Source organism: Palaemon carinicauda, chromosome 1 (genome assembly GCF_036898095.1).
Source record: "Palaemon carinicauda isolate YSFRI2023 chromosome 1, ASM3689809v2, whole genome shotgun sequence".
NCBI lineage: Eukaryota > Metazoa > Arthropoda > Malacostraca > Decapoda > Palaemonidae > Palaemon > Palaemon carinicauda.
In genome coordinates this window covers 46,363,890-46,384,065 of record NC_090725.1, presented here as the reverse complement: position 1 = coordinate 46,384,065, position 20,176 = coordinate 46,363,890, and the positions used below count along the sequence as shown (strand labels likewise).

The 20,176-nt window shown below is 30.6% G+C and overlaps 1 protein-coding gene and 1 long non-coding RNA gene across 2 annotated transcripts; both read left to right on the top strand.

Moving 5' to 3' along the window:
• Positions 1 to 958: 958 nt before the first annotated feature.
• LOC137642102 (uncharacterized) lies at positions 959 to 6,526 on the top strand. Its single transcript, XM_068374680.1, has one exon. The coding sequence runs from the start codon at positions 959 to 961 to the stop codon at positions 6,524 to 6,526; it is 5,568 nt and encodes a 1,855-aa protein (XP_068230781.1).
• Positions 6,527 to 7,592: 1,066 nt separating this feature from the next.
• LOC137642026 (uncharacterized) lies at positions 7,593 to 8,126 on the top strand. Its single transcript, XR_011044625.1, has 2 exons — positions 7,593 to 7,659; positions 7,913 to 8,126. It is a non-coding gene; the product is annotated as an uncharacterized lncRNA (long non-coding RNA).
• The last annotated feature ends 12,050 nt before the right edge of the window (positions 8,127 to 20,176 follow it).

Here is a 20,176-nt window from a genome sequence, read left to right as displayed (position 1 = left end):
TTATATCGAGCAAGCAGGCGCTTGATAACTTTGAGGTAGGTCTCGGTAAATGTTGGCACACTTTACGAGATTTAAAGTTATTGAATGAATAATTTTAACGCTTAGTCATTAATCCCGTAAAAAATAAAACTTGTAACCAGAAAAAATTTACTCTTGTTAATATTTTGCTTTGCCATTTATTATATCTTTTGAGATCTTTTTATTGAATCTTACTCTGAACTTTAAGTCGCTTACATAGGCAATAATTTCATGTACAATTTTCTGATAGACGTATCATATCTTTTATAGGCTATGCACAGTGGCATCATGGTAATGGTATTGCTCGACGAATCTTATAAACTTTTCACTGGCTATAAGCGATTCGGAGTGTGGAGGTTAGGTAACTAGTGCCAGAGTTACCTAGATATTGGGGCAGCATCAAGTGTCATTAATATTAATTTATATTCTGCATAATATTATGCTTTAAATTAATTGTATGTTCAATAATAAATTCAATGTTCACTTTGATGTTTGTTTTCTCACCATTTTTTACAACCTTCATATAAGTTTTTTTTTCCGAATATGGCGACCGTGACAGGATCTTATGACTTTGCTTTGATGCTTGCCCGATGTCTCTCCATTTGCACTGTTGGTGGAACGTTGTTATTATTTTGCATTTTAATACTTTAGTGTAAAGGTTGAAGTGAATTTAATCTTTTTAACATATTTATGAAATAAGTTCTTTGCTCGGGAAATGCCTTCATTGGATATTTTTTTATATTCGAAACTTTGCTTCCTTGGTAATCTTTATTTATCGTCATTGGCCTAGTATTGATGTCAGCGGTACTTTTTGGTGTTAACGTATATTCTGTAAAGTGATTAAAGGAATTTTACTTTTCAGCTTTGTTTTGTTACGCATACTTTAGCCTTTGAATATTTATTATATTTGTGATAGGTCAGGTAGTTGTATATAATCACAATGTCTAAACTCAAGAGATTAGTGAATCAAAGGAAGTATATAAGGAAGTGTGTTACAGAACATTTTAACCGTAAGGATAGTTTTCCTACATTAACTAGTGCAGCAAGAGAGAAATTACTCTTGCAATTTGAACAATGGCTTCCAGAATTGAAAGATTTGAATAAGCAGATATTAGAGCTTAAGTATGAGGAATGGGACGACGAAGAGGAAGAACGTAGGTTTGAGGAGGAATTGGACTCCTGCCAGGTCTATAATGACAAACTTTTATCTTGCTTAGTGGCTATTAGGAACCCTAGTGTGCCCTCTTCATCAGTTTCCCATTCGAATGACTCTCTTAGTTCCGCAAGAAGTTTGCTTAAGTCTCCCATAGCTCCCCTGCCTAAATACACTAGTTCTGATGACGAGGACCTAGCTAGATTTTTTGAAGAATTTGAAGACACTTTAAGTAAATTTGAATACCCTGAATACGATAAACTCTTGTTATTAAAGCAGCAGATCTCAGGCAGGGCCTTAGTTTTAGTAGAGTCCTTGGAAGCAGATAAGCAGGGATATTCACATGCAAAGCAATTACTACTGAAAGCTCTAGCTTCGGATGACACACAGAAATTTAATGTTTTGAGGCAGTTATCCCATTTGAAACTTTCTAACAACACTGATCCATATGAATTTATCTCTAAGGTTAGGTTAATTATGGAAAGAATACGCAAATTGAAAATTACTGTGGACTGTATACTTCAGTTTTTTATATGGGAAGGATTGAATGATGCATTTAAGAATCATTTGATTCAAATTACTAACAGCTCCAAGCCAAAGTTAAATGAAATTGTAGACAAGTTTTTTGAAGCTAGTGAGCGTTATTGTAGCCAGTCTAAGAAAACTAAAGAAGTCCCTAAACAATTTTTCCCCAAAGCATCAAATGCTAGTGACCATGGAGCTACCAGCTTAGCTGTAGATGTAAAGTATGAAATAAATAAGACCTTTAAGCCTTGTAGTATATGCACTAAAGTAGATGGTAAACCAGCTGATCACCCTATCCACAAGTGTGCCAAATTTGACTCTGCAGAAACCAAGATAGATAAAATAAGAAAATTGAAAGGATGCCTAAAATGTTCTAACCTAAATCATCTGAGTAAATTTTGTAGGTATAGGTTCAATAATAAATGTAAGTATTGCTCGGAGTGGCATTTCAGTTTCCTGTGTATTCGGTCTGTTGATGGCAATAAAGTCACAAATAAAGATGGAAATAAACCAGATAGCCAATCTTGTACAGATAAGGGTAAAGATAAAGCAAAATCCAAGTCTAAGGAAAATAAGGAGATATCTGGCTCAATGGTTAACATTGTGGAAGCTTTCCAGAGTGATTCTGACATGCAGACTGTTCTTCCCACTTTTACTGCTACTTTGGATAATGGTTTAAAGTTAAGATGTTTAAAAGATAGTGGCTGTCAGTGTAACTTCATTTTGACCAATATTGCGGACAGGTATAATTTACCCACATTAAGGGAAAATATTTCTCTAACAGTAAATGGTATTAACACTACTCAGAATTATACTACTAGGCTGATTGAAGTAAGTTTACAGATAGGGGATAGGCTTAGAAAAATTGAAGCACTGTGTATACCTTCTATTAATGTAAAGTTAAAACTTCCTAAATTAGGTAAGGTAGTAAGTGGTTTCAAAGAAAGAGGTTATTTGTTGGCAGATGAAAGCTTGTCAAATGATTCTTGTATTATCCAGAGTATTCAGTTAATTCTTGGCACTCGCTCAGCATACTGTCTTCCTCAGCAGGAACACTTGTTTGGATCAAACTTAGAATCTCTATACTCTGAAACTCCTGCTGGAATATTGTTACATGGTAATGTGGAACAAATATTGAAGGATTTAACATTTTTACCTTATGTTGGAAGTTGCTTTCAAGGATTGGTTCAACTTTCAGATCACAACTTAGTTGGTAGCATTTTCGGGAATGGTAATACTTGCCTTGTTTCGGATTGTGCTTTTAAAGATACTGTGGATCCCGTTAACATTAATGTATTTGATGATAAGGGGGATATAATTGAATCTCAGCTTATCAAGGCAGCTAACCAAATTTTAGAAGAAAGTTGTCATAGAGTTGTAAAGTCTGAACCTAATGATTCTGATTCTGGGAGTTCTGAAATAAATAAGAAGTTGGTTATGTTTTCCCTTGAAAATATGAAGAGAGATAAAGAAGGTAGAATTGTTGTTCCTTTATTTTGGAATCCTCAGGTGTCCCATTTATTGGGTTCCAATCAGGGATTGGCAGTTTCAATTTTAAAGTCTAACTTAAAAAAATTGCAAAATAACAGGGATAAGCTATTGATAATGGATAAAGTTTTTAAAGAACAGGAAAGTATGGGGATCATAGAGCGCATTAATAACCTTCCCGAATTTATCAAAGAGCACCCTAACCATAGCTTTTTGCCTCACATGGGCATCTTTAAAATGGATCGCGAAACCACAAAGTGCAGGATAGTGTATTTGTCTAATCTTTGTCAGCAAGATTCTAGTAAACCTTCCATTAGTCACAATCAGGCTATATATTCAGGACCAAATCTAAACCAGAAACTTTCCTCTGCTATATTACATTTGAGATTTGGACAGAAGTTATTATGTTTTGATTTGTGTAAAGCGTTCAATAATCTTGCCTTGAATGACACAGATAGCAATAGGCTATTATGCCTATGGTTCAGAAATGTAGAGAAGGAAGACTTTACCGTTGTGGGATACAGAAATTTAAGATTAAGTTTTGGCTTAAGATGCAGCCCTGCATTACTGTTACTTGCTCTATATAAGATTTTAATTTTAGATGTAGACTGTGATGATAGTAAACTTTTACAGTTGAAGAGGATGATATATCAACTATGTTACATGGATAACTGTGCAGTTGCCTATGATAGTTCTGAAGAACTTCTCTGGGCATACCAAGAACTAGAAAGCAATTTTGAGCCTTACAAGTTTTACCTGCAGCAGTACATCAGTAATGATTTTGCATTGCAAGACCACATAGATAATGAGATTAGTACAGAAACCAATGAAAAGGTAAAATTACTTGGGTTGTCATGGGATAGGAAGCAAGACAGTTTATCTACTAAACCTATTAGTCTTAACATACAAGCTCGAACAAAACAGGAAGTATTGCAGTCTATTGCCTCCCAGTATGATCTCTTTAACTTTAATGGCCCTATTCTTAATCGTTCAAGGCTATTTTTGCATCAGTTACAGTGCAACAAAGATCTGGGCTGGGACAAGGAATTAGATGCCGATGTTAGGAGGCAATGGCGGAATATTGCCAAACAAGCAAATGCTGCTTCTGTTGCAGAGATACCAAGAGTCTTTGGGAGTAGAGAAGATACTTACCGGCTATTGGCATTTTCAGACAGTAGTAAGCAGATGTTTGGTGTAGTCATTTACATAAAAAATATTCCCACAGGAAAAGTCAGTTTTGTCTTTGCAAAAAATAGGATAGTAAACAAGCAAATGGAATCTAAAAGCATGCCATCTCTGGAACTGCAAGGAATAACTTTGGCCGTAGAAGAAATTACATGTCTGTATGAGGAGTTATCCGGAATTTCTTGTATGATGCCAATCAAAATAAGCGAGTTGATAGTCTACTCGGATAGCTTCGTTGCCCTTTCCTGGGTACATGGGTTTTCTGCCAAGCTTGATAAAATGCAGAAGTGTTCAGTATTTGTTCAAAATAGGTTACACACAATAAATGAACTGTGTAATAAACACCCGATTCATTTTTCTTTTGTGTCAGGTTGTGAAAATCCAGCCGATTGTATCACTCGCAGCTTATTTTTTAAGCAGCTTAAAAAAACTAACTACTTTTCAGGTCCCAAATGTCTGCTTAATGAGACAGAAGGTCAGCTGAACAGGGAATCTATCTTGGATTTTGTAATACCTGCCCTTCCGGTAAAGCAAGATTCTCCTGTTGGTGTTGTCCAGTCTTATCATGCTACTATAACTACAAAGATTGAGGAGCATACCGATACTTTATCAAGATGTTCTAGCTACCATAAAGTTGTTTCTGTTTTCCGTAGAGTACTTATCTTTGTTCATAACTTGAAAATGAAACTAAAACTAAAGGATCCTGTTAAGTTTGGACATATTAGCTGTTTTGATATTAATCATAACTTCTTTGCAGAGGCTACAAAGATGGTAATAAGAAGAGATCAGCAGAAGCGCTTCCCTGAAATTTTTGAATATTTTGAATCAAGAAACCTGTTGCTCAAAGATATCCCAAAGTTAGTTGGACAGCTCAATGTTTATGTGGATCAGGAAGGCCTTTTAAGGGTACGTAGCAAAATGCAGAAACTGAAAGATGACCGAAGGATGCAATTTCCATTGCTAATTTCTAAGGATAGTTTACTAACTAAATATATTGTATTAGATTATCATGAACGTTTTTTACATGCTGGATGCTATAGGCTACTGGCTGAAGTACGTAAGATATTTTGGATACCTAGATTTTTTTCAGTAGTTAAAAGGATAATCCGCACATGTGTCATATGCCGTAGGTTTAATGAGAGGACAGTTAATCTTAATCAACATTGTTATAGAGATTTTAGGATTAATCCCCCAGAGATTCCTTTCCGCTATATTTTTGTAGATTACATGGGACCCTTCTTTGTACGTTCCAGTGGAAAAAAAGTAAAAGCATGGATAATATGTTTCACATGTACATGGAGTAGAGCTATAAATCTGAAGGTGTGCATGGACTTGAGTGTTAAAGAGTATCTTAGAGCCTTCCAGCTTCATACATTTGAGTTTGGACTACCAAATTTGTGTATTTCCGATCAGGGATCTCAGTTAGTAGCAGGAGGCAACGTAATTCTAGATTATTTAAAAGACCCAGAAGTTAAACTCTATCTAGAAGAGAATGGCATAAAGAACCTTCAGTTTGAACAGTTTTTCAAAGGGAACTCGGCTCTTGGTTCAATGGTTGAAAGTTGTGTGAAACTTACTAAGAGATGCTTATTTGGAGCCATAAGAAATAATGTTTTAGATATAAGGGATTTTGACTTTTTAATATATCAGACTGTCCATTTATTGAATAGAAGGCCAATAGCTTTTAAAGAGGCATTAAGAGATACAGATATAAACAAATCACTTCCTGATCCCATAACACCAGAGTGTCTAATTAGGGGTTATGACCTTGTTTCAGTTAACTTAATTCCTGAGCTGCAAAAACATCCAGATCTAGAATTGGATGAGGACTATCTAGTTTCTCCTTGTGATAAAGTTAAAGAAAACTACACAAAACTGCATAAAGTCAGAAGTCATTTGATTAACATTTATCATGAAGAATTTTTGGGTAACTTGACAAATCAAGCTGTAAATGCGAAAGACAGATTCAAACCTGTAAAACATACGCTTCTTCAAAAGAATGATGTGGTTCTAATTAAAGAACCATATAGTAAGCCAAACCAATACCCAATGGGAATAGTCCATGATGTAGTTCTCAATGAGCTTGGGGAAGTTACTGGAGTTACCCTACTGAAAGGCAGAACTGGGGAACTTACTAAGAGATATCATCTAATCTAATATTTCTTTTCAGACCTGATGTTTCTTCGAATGAAGATAAAGACAGTCCTATTTATGATTCAAATGATTCTAATCTGGCCAACAACCGCATTCTGGGAAAGCGTAAAGCGGCAAAGATTAGTGCTCTGAAGACCAGACAAATTTTACAGTAAAGTTTGTCTGTGTAGGCTTTTTTATTTATTATTGGTGATGCTAATTTAAATAATTTTGGCAATTATTAGAAAAAAAAATTCTGGTAATGTAAATACTTTTGGTATGTTTAAAAATTCAATCCTGCTTTTATTTCATAACAAGACTGAATGTTTTGGGGGGAGTGTGTTGAATATATTTTTATCTTTTCTTTCCAACTTCAAAATCCTTGTATTCTCGTTTTTTTATCTTGTTAAATATATTGTTTTTATCTTTTCTTTCCAACTTCAGAGTCCTTGTATTCTCGTTTTCTTTATCTTGTTAAATATATAGTTTTTATCTTTTCTTTCCAACTTCAGAATCCTTGTATTCTCGTTTTCTTTATCTTGTTTATTTTTAGTACGAAAAAAGTACTTTGACTTTTTTCATAATCCTTGGTTTTCAACTCTCTTGGATAATAAAAAGATCTCAAATGTAACTTTAAATAACTTTAATAATTATTTAATACCTGTAAATACTTTGTGTGCTGGCATTTGAGACCATTTCATAGTATTTAGCCCTTATTGAATTAGTTAACGAAGTTAACGAGTAATGATAAGAATTTTTACCAAGCAGTATCTGCCTAACCCTCCAAGGAAGCAGTTCTCTTGACTTAAGAGAATATGGATTAACTCGACCTTCGTTAGAAACTTGCCAACTAATGTGTGATCATTACTAATGAACTCTTTTCACTTGAAGGACTTTTATTGCTGTGAAATAATGAAGTGCTAAGTACCACCAGTTTCACCAAAGTGCAATGGAGAGACGAGGGCATGATTCTCCAAGGGAGTGAGTTTTCAGATCAACCATATAATGGATTGTGTAGCAGCATGGAAGAAAGGCCAAGACGGGGATACTATTTCCCTACCATAGTCTTTGGCATCCACCACATACTGCGGGATTACTTCAGAGGGATTCAACTCCGTGGATTTATATCGAGCAAGCAGGCGCTTGATAACTTTGAGGTAGGTCTCGGTAAATGTTGGCACACTTTACGAGATTTAAAGTTATTGAATGAATAATTTTAACGCTTAGTCATTAATCCCGTAAAAAATAAAACTTGTAACCAGAAAAAATTTACTCTTGTTAATATTTTGATTTGCCATTTATTATATCTTTTGAGATCTTTTTATTGAATCTTACTCTGAACTTTAAGTCGCTTGCATAGGCAATAATTTCATGTACAATTTTCTGATAGACGTATCATATCTTTTATAGGCTATGCACAGTGGCATCATGGTAATGGTATTGCTCGACGAATCTTATAAACTTTTCACTGGTTATAAGCGATTCGGAGTGTGGAGGTTAGGTAACTAGTGCCAGAGTTACCTAGATATCGGGGCAGCATCAAGTGTCATTAATATTAATTTATATTCTGCATAATATTATGCTTTAAATTTATTGTATGTTCAATAATAAATTCAATGTTCACTTTGATGTTTGTTTTCTCACCATTTTTCACAACCTTCATATAAGTTTTTTTCCGAATACATGAAGCCTCTGTAGTAAAGTTTAATATCACTAGATCCGTTGGTGGAGGTATCGGACCTGTATCTGGTGTTATCGGACCCCTGGCTGATGCTGTGGGACCCTTCTACCGCAGAAGATCCATACCACTTGTCAATAGCTGCCGTCACTTCACGCTGGACTTGCTTGTTGGTATAGCCATTAATGATGAGGACCTGTGTGGCCCTTTCCAGCTCCTTGTGAGTGTCTGTCCATGATGAGCAGTGTGATAAGGCCCTGCGTACAAAGGCCTTGATGGTCGAGGCCTTGTAGCGGGCAGGGCATTCACTCTCGCCATTCCAACACAAGCCAAGATTTGTAGGCTTGGTGTAAACAGTGGTGTGAAATCCCTAGTTGGTAGAAGAAATCAAGACGTCCAGGAACGGGAGGCTGTTGTCGACGCTGTTTTCGAGGGTGAAGTGGAGGACGCTGTTGTCCTCGAAGGTCCTCCTTAAGTTCTCAATGGCTACGGTGGAAGTAGCTTTGACAAAGGTATCATCAATGTAACGAAAGTAAGCGAGGGGGCACTCTACTTGGGAGAAGAACCTCTCCTCTCCTACTCCCATGTAAAAGTTGGAAAAGGGCGAGCCCATCACCACGCCAGCCTTCTGTAGGTACATGTGCCCACGGTGAGTACAATTAAAACTAATAAAACTAATAATAATAATAATAAAAATAATAGATATAAGAAAAATAATAAAACTAATAATAATAAAAAATGATAAAAATAATAAGAATAATATAAAATGATAAAAATAATAAGAATAATAAAAATAATAAAAATAAAAAAGATAATAAAACTAATATAAATAATAAAAGTAATAAAAATAAAAAAATAATAAAAATAATAAAAATAATAAAAATAATAAAGATATTAACACTAATAAAACTAATAAAACTAATGAAATCAATAGAAATAAAAAAGTGATAAAAACTAAAAACTAATAAACTTAATGATAATAATAAAAATAAAAATAATAAAACCAAATAACTAATAATAATAATAATAACAATAAAATTAATAAAAATTACCAGAATGATAAAATTAATAATAATAATAAAATAATGAAAATAATAAAACTAATAAAACTGATAAAAATAATAAAAATAATAAAAATAATGAAGATAATAAAAGTAATAAAAATTAAAAACTAATAAAAATAATAAAAATAAGAAAAATAATAAAGATAATAACAATAATAAAAATAATAAAACTAATAAAAAATAATAAAAAAAATAGAAATAGTATAAGTAAAAAAAATTGAAAACTAATGATAATAATGATAAAAAAATAAAAATATTAAAACCAATAAAAATAATAATACTACTACTAATAATAACAATAAAAATAAAAAAAATGATAAAACTAATAAAAATAATTAAACTAATAAACATAATAATAAAACTAATAAAAACAATACAAATAATAACTAATAAAACTAATGAAACTAATAAAAATAACTAAAATAATAGAATTAATAAAAATAATAAATATAATAAAAATAATACAAAAATAATAAAAATGATAAGAATAATAAAACTAATAGGAAATAAAAATAATAAGATTAATAAAAATAATAAAACTAATAACAATATCAAAAATAATAATAATTATAATAATAATAAAGCTGATAAAACTAATAAAACTAATAAAATAATAGAAGTAATGAAAGTGATAAAACTGATAGGAATAAAACTTATATAACTTATAAAACTAATAAAACTAATAAAAAGAATAAAATAAAAAAATAATAGAATTAATAGAAAAAAATAAAACTAATAACACTATTACTAATAATAATAATAATAATAATAATAATAATAATAATAATAATAATAATAATAAAACTAATAAAACTAATAATAAAAAAAATAATAATAATGATAATAAAACTAATAAAACTAATAAATATAATGAAACCATTGATAATAATAATAATAATAATAATAATAATAATAATAATAAAACTTTTGAATCTAATAAAACTAATAAATATTTTAAAACTGATAAAAATAATACAAATAATAAAAAAAATATAATAAAGTTAATGAAAATACTAGTAACAAAAATAATAAAAATAAAAATACTAACAAAATTGATAAATTAATTAAACTAATAAAACTAATAATAATAAAATTACTACTACTACTACTACTACTACTACTACTACTACTACTACTAATAATAATAATAATAATAATAATAATAATGATAATAATAAAATTGATAAAAATAAAAATGAAAATAATAAAGATAAAAATAAGAATAAGAATAAAAATATAAATAATAAAACTATAAATAATAATAATAATAATAATAATAATAATAATAATAATAATAATAATAATAATAAAAGTAAAAATATTAAAGATATGAATAAAATTTATTAACAATGAAAATAATAATTGATATAATAATAAAAATAAAAATATATTAAAGTAATAATAATAATAAAATAAATAATAAAAAAAATAAATATGAAAATAGAAATGAAAATAAGAATAATAAGAATAACAAAAAATAAAAATATAAAAAAATAAAAATTAAAATTGAAATAAAAGATATAAAAAATAAAGATAATAAAAATAATAAAAAAATGATGAAAATAATGATAAAAATAATAAAAACAAAAAAAAATAAAAATAAAAATAAAAATAAAAATAAAAATTAATATAAAAAAAATGAATATAAAAATATTAAAAAAATAAAAATAAAAATAAAACTAAAAATAGGAATAAAAATAACAAAATAAAATAATAGAAATAATAATATAAAGAAAAATAAAGATAAAAAGGAAAATAAAAATATTAATAAAAATTATAATAAAATTAATAATATAAAATAATGCTAATATGAATAATAAAAGTAATTAAAATAATGCAAATAGTAATAAAAATAATCAAAAATAAAAATAATAATAATAGATATAATGCCAATAAAATAGAAATGAAAATAAAAAAAAAGATAAAAATATTACAAATAATAATAATAATAATAATAATAATAATAATAATAATAATAATAATAATAATAATAATAATAATAAAGATATAAATTAAAATAGAAATAATAAAAATTATAAAAATGATAAAAATATCAAGAATTTTAAAAATATCATTAATGGTGATAAAAATAAGAATAATAATAAAATAATAAAAATAAGGAAAATAAAAATAATAAAAAATTAATAATAATAAAAGTAAATAGAGTAAAAATTATAAAAGTAAAAAAAAACAATAAAAATAATAAAAATAATGGAAATAATAAAAATAATAAAAATAAAAATGTAAATAAAAATAATAATATAAATAAAAATAATAATAATAATAATAATAATAATAATAATAATAAAAAATAAAAAAATAATAAAAATAAAAATAAATATAAAAATAATGAAAATAATAATAAAGATAATAAAATAAAATAAATAATAAAAGTAATAAAAATTTAAATAAAAATACAAATAAAAAAACAAGAATAATAAAAATATAAATAAAAACAAAAATAAAAATAAAAATGGAAATGAAAATAATAAAAATAAAAATAAAAATAATAAAAATAAGAATAATAGAAATAATAAAAATAAAAGTAGAAATAATGAAAAAAACATAGATATTAATAATAATAATAATAATAATAAAAATAATAATAATAATAATAATAATAATAATAATAATAATAATAATAATAATAATAATGATGATGATGATTAGGATGGTAGACTTATATGGCATTAGCAATAGGGAAACACGCCGGCTATTGATAGTAGCCTGGTATTCTTAATAAAGACTTATATAAAATTACACTCTATGAACCAGTTTTATTGTCTTCTAAATAGCTGGTTTCTAATATTACAGTGGCTCCTGCCTAGTTCATAAGCTCAAGCTTTACTCTGCAGATGGGAACTTTTCTCATTAGATTTAGATCTTAAAGCAGAACCTGGCTAGCTCAGGTATTACCTTTGAAATGCAAGATATATCATATATATATATATATATATATATATATATATATATATATATATATATATATATATATATATATATATATATATATATATATATATATATATATATATATATATATAATTCATCACAGGATGATAGAAAACCTAAAATCAATCAATCAAGCAAGCAATCAAATTTATCTTTAAAAGTTATATGAACACATTTGGATTATTTCTGAGGTTTGTTCACTGAGGAGAGTCTATTTGTGGGAAGCAATTTCATAGATCTCTCAAGACTCTGATGTAGTTATGCATATGTACATTTGATAAAATAATGAAAAAAATATTTTTACTATTGCTCATTCAAGCAATTATTAAATTAAGTGAGAATATCTGTTTTCCATAAAAATATCTCTCTGAGGCTCAAGTTGTCAAGTCTACATTATACACTAGACACGAGAAAATCGTTTATATATAAAAAGCAAACATACCTTCTTGAGAGATATCTTATATGCTGAACATCAACAAATTTCTGGTCTCAAAATAACTAAAGCCATCCCCCCCCCCCTCAAAAAAGGTAAGACATTGCGACATACCGTAAGAAACTACAGTAGGTTCAATCATACTTTATTCTATTACATGCCGTATACATAATCATATTCATCTTTTTTTGTCATTCTTTATGCTATTAGGCCTAGTCTTCTAGTGTTTTGTAATTCTCTTTATGCAAATGGCCTTTTCATCTGCTGTGTTATACCTTATTCAATTAGGTCTGGGTATATTTATTTTTTTTTTAAATGTTATGGAGTAAGGTCTTGCGTTTTTGTTTAGGATTTAGGAAACTGAAAAATCATTGTTCATGGACTATTTTTTTCCATAAATATAGGAATGATATATTCTTTGAAAATAAAAGATCTAGGTTATACGGTACTAAATATTCTTTTCAAATAATTGAATTCTTATATACTGTAATATTCATTAAGATAAAATATAATTAATATAAATATGGTGTACAGACGACCATTATCATGAAAACTATACTTCTCGTAATGTTAAATCCTTTAGGCAATTGCTAGGAGGCAGATAAAGATTTTGTCTCATATTACCATTCCTCAAAGTATTAGATAACTAACTGAGATCCCCACTATCTTAATCTTATATACACCTATCATTATAATATAGTAAGATTACTAAAACATTAATATTAGGGTTATCTTACTACCCTCATTTGTTGGAGACTAAAGCCTGAGTTGATAATTTTGGGTTTTCTGGCGTCATGACCAATAAAGCTTGAAAATTGTTGGGCATAATCATTTGAATTCAGAGAAGTCTTTGTTGTTCTATCCATACAAGAACTATTATTTCACTAGTGAAGAATTCTGGCCAACACAAAGAACTGTTTATAAGACCTCATGCATGTCACAAATGGTGATTAAATTGCATTTGCATGAGATATCCCATGAACATAAATGACTATATCATTAGTACACGAAATGAATAATTTTACCATTATATCATTGGAATATTGTCGAAACACAGCTACTTAAACTACCGGTTCTTCTAAGGTTTATTTCCTTCACTTATATTACATGAAATTGAAGGATAACACATCTACAATCTTTACATGCGGTAATGTTAGCATATGTAACCAAACTAAATTACACATTTAAAAGCATATATAGTTTTTAATCCTTTACATCTGTGTTATAAAAGTGAAACTAACAGACGATTACGATACAACAATGAATGTGTTTGTTTTATGAAATATGTATTATTGAGAGTGAATATGAATAACCGGATACAGATATTTCACAATAATTTATCCTACCCAATCAATTTAGATAAAGGCTAGTAGGCCGCAAATCTTGTAGTTAAAATCACGAATAAGTAACATGTTTTATGTATACAGAATTTCCTGCTTCAAAGAATATGATATTCTATATATGAATTGAATAGTGAACATGGAAGTTTTTTACAATCATGATTCCTATATACATGGTCTACCTAATAAATTGGAGGCGTTTTATTCGAGTAGTGTGTCCTGTACATACTTCAAGTATTTTCAGCACGCCATAAAAAAATAGTAATTGATAACAGTAGTTATTATCTTTAAAGGGACGGAATAGTAGCTATAATTTGCTATGAAGAATACTACTGACTTTTGTTTATATATTAAATTTTTTTCTAATGAAACGAAAATACAAACTTCCTTGTGAGATATATATTTAATATTATTTGTTAATGGGTTTTGAATCCAACATCCTGGAATTGATTAACTTTATATTTGGCTTTTCATAATTATCCTACATTTTTGATAAATCATGGAAACATCTGGGTTCCTTCGAAAAATGATGGAAATTAGCTCTTCTGTGGATAGCTGAAAAAAAGCTAACGAAAAGAAATTTGATCTAGGATGATAATTATACGTAGGTACGAGATTTATATCACATCAAATACTAAAACAACTGGCAAAACACTATAAATCTTACAGACGTGGAACTATTCATGAGTATGAGCAGCGTAATGTGAAATAAAAAAAGGAAAAAAAAAACACAGCAAATCATTAAAATATAAAACGATCAGGAACCGACATTTCCACAAATGTTTCAGACAATGGTATGGAGAGTTGGTTTGGTGTTGCCTGTGTAATATGCAAACCAGATGCAAGGACTCCTGGCAACTGCGAATCTATAATTGACTGACAAAATGAGCAAGAACAGGATGATTATCGTTAAAATTTACCAGTTACTGTTTTCAATAAAAAGAAATATATATATATATATATATATATATATATATATATATATATATATATATATATATATATATATATATATATATATTATATATATATATATATATATATATATATATATATATATATATATATATATATATATATATATATATATATATATATATATATATATATATATATATATATATATATATATATATATATATATATATATTATATATATATATATATATATATATATATATATATATATATATATATATATATATACGTATGTATATATATATATATATATATATATATATATATATATATATATATATATATATATTGTTACAACCCTTAGGGTCGTAATTGAAGTTCTTTTTATGATTGTTGTCAGTGAAAATGTATCTATGCTAAAGGTCAGCGGAAACAAAACACTCAATAAAATTTCACAATATTTAATACCTAATACTCAGAAAAAATTAGGTCAAGCTTGTCTGATATAGCAAATATCACAACCAGATGACCAGAGATAACAAATACACCTAATTTGAATCACTATGGATTCCCTAAAACTAAATCCTAACCAAGATATAAAAAAAACCTTATAAATATTTAACTTGTTTGGAACCCACAACATAGCTGGCCAGACCAGATATCATTATAAAACTAAATTCAAGAAAGAAAGAAGTCGAGTACAGAAACACATGAATACAATTATAAATCCTACCTAGGAACACACGTCTAGATACATAAGAAAAATCTCCACCAATATATATATATATATATATATATATATATATATATATATATATATATATATATATATATATATATATATATATATATATATATATATATATATATATATATATATATATTATCTTAGCTTACACACACAAAAGATGTAGTCCTCTTCACTTTCAAATAATAATATAATAGAGAAGACAAAATCAAGGCCGTTATCCCTCCTCCTACCAGCAAGCAGGGCAGGACTAGTAGGCCAGGGTAGAACCCACCAGGTATAACGATCTCTACTTGATAAAAAGATATACACTGTCTTACTTGGCAACGGCCTCCCTACGGGCCACCTCACGAGCTAGCAAGCTCCCAACACCACTGCAGCTGGCACGAGACGACAGGGCCAGTAAGCCAGAGACAAATCCAACTCCCTGGGTACTCCTTAGCGCAAATGACAGGAGCACCTTCGAGTCTCTCTCCGAAGTACACTAAACTGGCGTAGATGCAAGAAACCACTCGAGTCGCAGGTGTCAGGAGCACGTGTAGACTATTGGCCAAGGCGAGGATCAACAAAACAATTTCCAAAAGTGTAGTCCAAGTCACAAGCCTAAACGTCGTCATCCAATATTTAAATTTCATAAGCAGCTTAGGGTGTGTTGTTTGGGGAGTGCTCAAGCCCGAACTATCTTTTGTCCGAGCATCCACCTCCGACATCAACACGGTATCATCATCAGTCGGGCAAACAAAATACAATTGTTAACACGATAGTTCAAAACAAGGTAATTGAGCACACCACTTTAAAACTACTTTAAGCTATAGTGGAAACAAGGTTGACTTAAAGAAATGAGAAATTTTCTTTACGCTAATACCTTCCTCCCAGAAATATTTTTTTTTTCTTAAATTACTAAAATATAGACCCTGAAAAGCAGGAATATAAACAATAATACAAAGGTTACTAGTCTGAAAAGTAAAACTAGGATTAAACAGCTAAGACAACAAATAGTATAAATAACTTAAGGTTTACCAAACACCAACAAGTACAGTGGCTATCCTCACCAAAACTTCACCTAACATATCAATCTCAAATTAGGGTAATACATACAAAACTCGTCAAAAATCAAGGAAGGACATTACATAAATACACCTCAACTTATAATATACCAAAAGCAGTTTTTATCCTAACTCACTGGAGACACGAACTTGGCAGCGTACGAGGGAGGTAAGGCAAACCTATCCGCTTCGAGAGAGACTTTCAGGAATTTTATTTTCAGATCCCTTAATGTGTTTAATCACTAACTTAAATTCTTGAATTAAGAGAGCCCAACACAAAATTCCATGGTTAGCTCCTTTCATACGCTCAATAAACACAAGCGGATAATGATCTGTCCAAATCTCTATGGGGAAAGAAAAGTTAGTCACATAAGGTTCAAAATGCATAAGGGTACGGACCAAGCCTGAGCTTCTTTTTCAATGGTCGAATACCTTCTTTCAGCCACCAATAACTTCTGGCTAATATAAGATATGGGGAGTACCTCACCTGCATCATCCCTTTGAAAAATGACACCACCTATACCCACATCACTGGCATCTACAGCTATAACAAAAGGTTTCTGAAAATCTGCAGCAGTCAAAATAGGTTTACACATTAGAGTGGATTTAAGCTTATTAAAAGCTTCCTCACACTGATCAAACCAATAATATTTCTTTCCATTCTCTAAGAGGTTAGTAAGAGGTTGAGCAAGGTCCGAGAAAATTCGCACAAAGCGGCGATAATACCCTGTCATTCCCAGAACTCTTCTCACCTCTCTAATATTACCTGGCCTTTTTAAACTAATAATAGCCTCGAGGTTAGCTTGTTTCGGGGCTACCTGGCCTAAACCGACCTCGTGACCCAAATAACAAACATTGGCCTTACCAAATTCACATTTGACTAAACTAATAACAAAACCAGCTGACCTAAGGGCCTCAAATACCTTCCGTAATCTCACCATATGCGTACTCCAATCATCACTATATACAACTATGTCATCAATATAAATTTCAGTTCCCTTTAACCACAAATGACCCTATTCATAAGCCTCTGGAAAGTATACGCGGTATTCTTCATCCCAAATGGCAGAACCTTGCATTCATATAACCCAAAAATAGTTACGAATGCCGAAATTTAGCAGGCTCGATCAGATAATGGAACCTGCCAATAACACTTCAATAAATCTAGTTTGGTAAATAATTTTGCAGAACCTATCTGGTCGAGACAGTCATCAATACGTGGCAAAGGAAAGGAGTCAATTTTGATGTGGGCATTAACCTTTCAATAGTCCACACACATGCTGAGTTTCCCGTCAGCTTTTTCCACAAAAACAACAGGGGAACTCCAAGGACTAACGGATGGCTGAATGAGGTCGTCCTAAAACATATATTTAATTTCCTCCTCAATTAAATTCCTCTTTACAGGATTTAACCGATAAGGACTTTGTTTAGCTGGGGAAGCACTACCTACATCTACGACAAAGAAAATTAGTCCTATCAGGAGAGTCTTGGAATAAATCTGAAAAGGAATATATTAAATTGGACACATCCTCTCTTTAATGAGGATCTACAAGTTTCAGACCTTCCTCTAGAACTCCTGAATTTTGTATATTAGAAAAAAGGGCATGGGAGGAAACCTGATTCAATAAATCAGCTGAATGCTGAGGATGCAATTCTACAGATACCGATACTGGCTCAGTTACAACAGTGAAGGGTTCAACACTTTTACCATGATATGCTTTCAACCTGTTCATATGAAAAATCCTACACTTTCTGCTTAAACAGGGAGCTTAAATTTCATAGTTCACCTCAAAACTTTCCACAGACCCTTATATCTAGGTTCAAGAAAATTGTCCGTGTCCATACTCAAAACCAACACCATTTCCCCCGGTTCAAAAGAACGGGCTTTAGAATTTCTGTCATAATTAGTTTTCATTTTATTTGGCAGAGAACCTAAATTGTCACGCACAAACTTCCAGGCTCTAAGCATACGTTTTCTCAAATCATCCACAAATTCTCTTACTTTTATATACCTCCTTTGATCGGCCCCAAATGCTTCACATAAAATGTCCAAAGAGCCACGGACTTTATGTCCAAAAATTAGTTTGAGGGGAGCTACACCGGTGGAGGCATTGGGATGATTCCTAATTGCAAAAAGTGTGAGCAGAAGTTCTTTGTCCCACTCACTGCCATGTTCATAAAATTTTTCTTTAAAATAGATTTAAAAGTTTGATGAAACCTCTCCCCCACACCCTGACTCTCCGGATGGTACGGAACACTTTTAAAATGCGGAATGGCCAGTTCAGCACATTTACCTCTAAACATTTTACTCGTGAAATTCGGACCACAATCGGTCTGAATAACACGAAGTAGACCGTACCTAGAAAAGAATTCAATTAATATTTCAAAAACTACTTTAGAGGTTATTCTTCTCAAAGGGAAAGCTTCGGGAAATCTAGAGGCTCTATCCATAACCGTCAATATATACACATAACCAGATTTGGTTTTCGGTAAAGGACCAACTACATCTATTACCAATTCCGAGAATGGCTCTCCGAAAGCAGGATTAGGATTTAAAGGAGCCTTCGGAATAATTTGGTTAGGTTTTCCCATTACCTGATAATCCTCACACTCTTTCACAAAACGTTTTATAGACGATTTCATCCCAGGCCACTAACAATATTTAGCCAGTTTAAGGAAAGTTTTCCATACCCCAAAATAACCTGAAAGGAAATTATCATGAGCGAGACTTTTTACTGATTCACAGAACTGAAAAGGGACCACCATTTGTTCGATCCGAGAAGTCTTACTCAGATGATCAGTTGCCGGTCTACTAAATCGGTATAATATATTATGAATTAAACCAATCTGAGGCCTAGTCAGATCACTAATATCCCCTAACTCAAGATTAAATTCAGCTTTCTGGGCCTTAATGAAAGCCGGACGGTCCCAATCAGGTTTCAAAGCATTAATAATAAACGAATTATTCGTACTATCTACAGACCCGGGTCTTTCTACATCTACTTCTAAACTACTAAGTAACAATTCATCATCATTATCTATTTCAGCAGCTCTGGCCGTGGCACGCGTCGTTACAAAAACTGGATGAGCATGAATAGACAAAATAGGAAATAATTCCCGAGCTTCATTATTGAGCATATCATTTTCCAAAATGCTGTCAATACCAGGGATGGGGAGATTATTGACAATGGCCAACTCTGTAACTCTATCATATCTGATAAAAGACAACCTAACATCCACCAATGGAGCAGATACAACCGTGTTTGGGAACACTCCCAGAACAACATATCTACCTGAAAACTCTTTTAAACCATTCAAAGATTTACCTAAAACCAGAGACCGAGCGGAGCCAGTGTCTCTCAAAAACTTCACATTGATGGTGCCCAATTTAAGGATTATTTTACCCAGCCAGACATATTTATCAAAATTAAGTCAGGGATTCTTATTGCTAGCAGAGTGATTATCATTCCTGTCTACACTACTGCTAACTGCTGG